At 42.9% G+C, this 3,709-nt stretch overlaps 2 protein-coding genes and 1 long non-coding RNA gene across 4 annotated transcripts in view; 1 reads left to right on the top strand and 2 right to left on the bottom strand.

Moving 5' to 3' along the window:
- Positions 1-2,819, top strand: part of LOC106524632 (uncharacterized) — an 8,927-nt gene extending 6,108 nt beyond the window's left edge. The window contains exon 2 of the long non-coding RNA XR_001311018.1: positions 2,412-2,819. This is a non-coding gene — a long non-coding RNA (uncharacterized LOC106524632). The remainder of the gene's footprint in view (positions 1-2,411) is intronic.
- Positions 1-3,709, bottom strand: part of LOC106524552 (homeobox protein Hox-C10a) — a 61,305-nt gene that overhangs the window by 37,560 nt on the left and 20,036 nt on the right. The window lies entirely within an intron of this gene.
- hoxc8a (homeobox C8a) lies at positions 67-3,679 on the bottom strand. Its single transcript, XM_014018469.1, has 2 exons — positions 2,872-3,679; positions 67-1,746 (listed from the first exon to the last, which is right to left on the bottom strand). The coding sequence occupies exons 1-2, from the start codon at positions 3,305-3,307 to the stop codon at positions 1,430-1,432; spliced, it is 753 nt and encodes a 250-aa protein (XP_013873923.1). The 5' UTR covers positions 3,308-3,679; the 3' UTR covers positions 67-1,429.

The raw sequence follows: 3,709 nt of genomic DNA on the forward strand, positions 1-3,709 counted from the left end.
CAACAATGTTGGTAAGGGGAAGGGAGGGAGGGGACACACAGTTCTGTTTTTTTTTCCTTTCTTATTTTTTTTTTCATTTTTTGTAACAGGAGAAACAACAAGAAAACGAGCATAATTGTTATAACATCAATATATAACAAGACGTACATAAAGATTATATTCAGTGCAAAAACAACTACGCTATGTCACCAGCACATGAAAAATGAAAAACAACAAAAACAAAAGAAGTTCCCTTAATTTTAAAATTGTTGTATTTGCTGCAGGTATCATCACACGCAGTTCAATGTGCGTCAAATATAGGCAGTTTTAGTTGTTGGGGGGTGGGGGGTAGAGGGTGGGGGAGAAGTATAGCTTGTAATCGAATCAGAGCGATGCCAACACATGTGGAATTGAAACGACGCGAGGACAAAGCTCTGAGTTTAATAGGTAGTGCTGTGGTACACAATCTCGAAGAAAAAATATTAATAAAATAATAATATTAATAATAATAACAATAATATAAAATAGTATTAGCTTGGCTTAATTGTCTTCCCAAGACTCAAATTGTCTTCAACAAGTGTTTTTTTTTTCTGTATATTGGGTAAATGCTATACACATTAACTTAACAACATATAGTGTTGAAAGAGAACACTTTAAAAATGAAAAATAAAACCTTATGAAATCTCTACATTTAAGAAATCTCTATTGCAATTTCCCCAGGTTTAGGTAGCATCAAAGGATTTCAAAAAGTTGCATTTCCCTGGTAATCCTAAGAAGAACAAAGATGTCTGAGGAGCTAATGGTTATTTTTTTTATGTCTGGGCCATAACACAGGAACTGAATAAAACCGTAACGATTCTAATAAAGAAAAACAAAAATATTGAAATGTGTGTTTTATTCTTGGCTCTTAAAGCCATGTGTAATTGCTGCGATGATGTTTGAACACTCACTACTAAAGTTACAGGCCTACATTTTGTTTTCGGAGAAGCTGCTGGCTGAAATGTTTTGTATTTTTATTTTATTTTTCTTTAAATGTAGGTTTAAATCTATGTACAACACAGGTCGGTATTTGATCTTACTGGGTTACGTTTCTAACACAGAAAACAAATTTAGGGGCGGAAAAAATGGCCATTTTTTTCCATCTAACATGCGTTTTTAATTCTCCCTTTTTTGTGCAAGGGTGAGAGTTCTGATGGATAAATTTAGCTACAAGTGTGTGTAGTTTCTCCAAATGTGTTTCAGTATAGGACAATAGAGGGAAAGGAGAATTTTGTCTATTTATGACAGCAATGTTGGTGGAATTCCTGTTCCCTCTTGACAAAATGGAAGGGTGGTCATAAAAATGACGCGCTCGCAGCCTCCTTGGGACTCCTCGTCTGTTTATGGGACCTTTCTTTTTTTTTCCTCTCTCTTTTTTTCCAGCCATATAACCATAAAAAGGACCATAAAATCACTCCTTGCTTTCTTCTTTCTCTTCCGCTTCTTTCTCCTCTGCCTCTTCCCCTTCACCGTCCTCGTTGCCCTCTTCCTCGGCCTCGGCTTCAGCCTCTCCTCTCTGACCCGGAAACTTGTCTTTGTTGTTCTCTTTTTTCCACTTCATCCTCCTGTTCTGAAACCAGATCTTCACCTGCCGCTCAGTGAGGCTCAGGGCGTGGGACACCTCGATCCTTCGCTTGCGGGTCAGGTAAGGGTTGAAGAGAAACTCCTTCTCCAGTTCAAGAGTTTGGTAGCGACTGTAGGTTTGCCTCCCGTTCCTTCTGCCTGGGGCTTGGATGTGAGGTGTGTGTGGGGAGGGGAAATAAAGTCAGAAGTTAGCTGCAGTCCCCACTTTAAAAAAAACATGATTTGTTCAAACAGATTTGACATTAGCAGTGAAAAAAAATGTCAAAACTACACATCTTCTCACCACAAAGCAGTAAAGTCGCCATTACGCACAGCAAATAACAGTCTTCTAAGTGGCAATTATTGACACTTACGCCTGTGCCATTTAGAGAAGTGATCTGTTTACATCTATAGCTTTAACTTGATCCAAATACAAAATAGCTGTTTGAAACTCTTAATAATTTATCCTGCTATTATAATTTAGAAGCACAAGCACGTGTTGGTTTGATTATATTAAAACACACATTAGTGACGTTGACACCACGCACACACACGAGAAGAAAATAAAAGTTTCAATAAAGATGCTATAACCAWCGGATGGGGGACACACTCCTAATGAGCAGATAAAGATGAAGCTTACACCTGTGTGCAGCTAATGTAGCCTGATACCCAGAACACAACCGTCCAATATCCACAGAGCTTTTACGATTATGGCTTTTTGAGTCTGAGCCACATTGGGCCTGTGGGTCAAATTACCCCCTGAAACCCGGATTCTGGGTAATCGAGGTGTCTTTTCGAGCTCACCCCTCCTGTCAGCCTGCATGCTGAAGGTGTGTGTGTGTGTGTGTGTGTGTGTGTGACGGGGTGGGGGTGATAGGGGATCATGATATTCTGACTGATCCATTTTTCTCTCCCCCTCCACTTCAAGTCTCGTGTTTAAGAGTTTGTGAAATATCCAAAGCGAACGATAATTGGACTTCAAAGAGCTGATGTTATGAGCTGTGATCTGTAATTCAGCGGTTTGAAATCAACCCTGTATAGACATGTGCTGCAGAGGTAACAGCTGCCTGCAGCTCAGCCTGTATGTGCCCCATCATGTTCTCTCATCTATTCTGTTTCATACTTTAAAAAAAACACGTAGGTATATTCGAGTGGAATTTAGGCACAAACAAACACAGACATATTAGAGAAACACACACGCGAGGCAGCAGCACGGTGACACACACGCACACACAAACGCGACACACAGAAAGAATCAAATAATAAGAATAATAATTGTATGATTCTGACCGTGGGGTCTCATCCAAGGAAACATTAGACTGGGAGAGGAGTTTTGATTTAAGTGGCCTTGTCCTTCTCCGGGGTTAGAGCTGCTCGACGATTTACAGTCTGGGTATTGCGCTAGGCTCGCGTCTTGCTGGGCACCATAAAGCGTTTGCCTCGGAAGCGCTTCATATCCATAAAATTTCGTCGCGTCTCCGTGGCAAGCCAGGGCGCAGGGATTCTGCTGGTATCCCGGGTTGGAGATCCCCGTGGTCCCGTGGTGGAAAAAGTCCTGTACGTGATGGGACGGGTGCTGGAAGCCCGGCGCGGCTGCTCCGGGTCCGTAAACCAGCGTGTGGCTGCGGGCGACGCTTTGTGGAAACCTGCAGTCGTAGTAAGTTGGCTCCAGTGACTCGCTGCCTTTGTACTTAGAAAAAAGAGGGTTAACAAAATAGGAGCTCATGTTTGGTTAGCATCAAGCAGACGGGCTCTCTCGCGCAGCTGAATATCTTTCCTTTAGGATGATGGCAGCCTTTTGTTTAGGGTCCCAACTCGCGCAGCGCGCACAGACAGACAAACCGGAACTAGGAGAAACGCTGCCCCTTCGGACAATCTACGGCAACTCACTCTCTCTGAGCCGTTCCTCTCATCGGATTTCTCTCGCAGTCGTAAGTGAGTGTGTGTGTGTGTTTCCCCCCCTCGGGTGGCTGTGCAGTCTCAAAGCCGGCTCATGCCATGTGCTTTGGATGTGCGTTGGCTAATGTTAAACCTGGCTTGCTCCAGCGGCACAGTCACAGACGCTGCTCTTTTTTCTTTCTTTTTTTTTCCTCCACAGATTCCCACCCAACCGCCCCCACCCTCCTCT

This window comes from Austrofundulus limnaeus, unplaced genomic scaffold (assembly GCF_001266775.1).
Source record: "Austrofundulus limnaeus strain Quisiro unplaced genomic scaffold, Austrofundulus_limnaeus-1.0 Scaffold3, whole genome shotgun sequence".
NCBI lineage: Eukaryota > Metazoa > Chordata > Actinopteri > Cyprinodontiformes > Rivulidae > Austrofundulus > Austrofundulus limnaeus.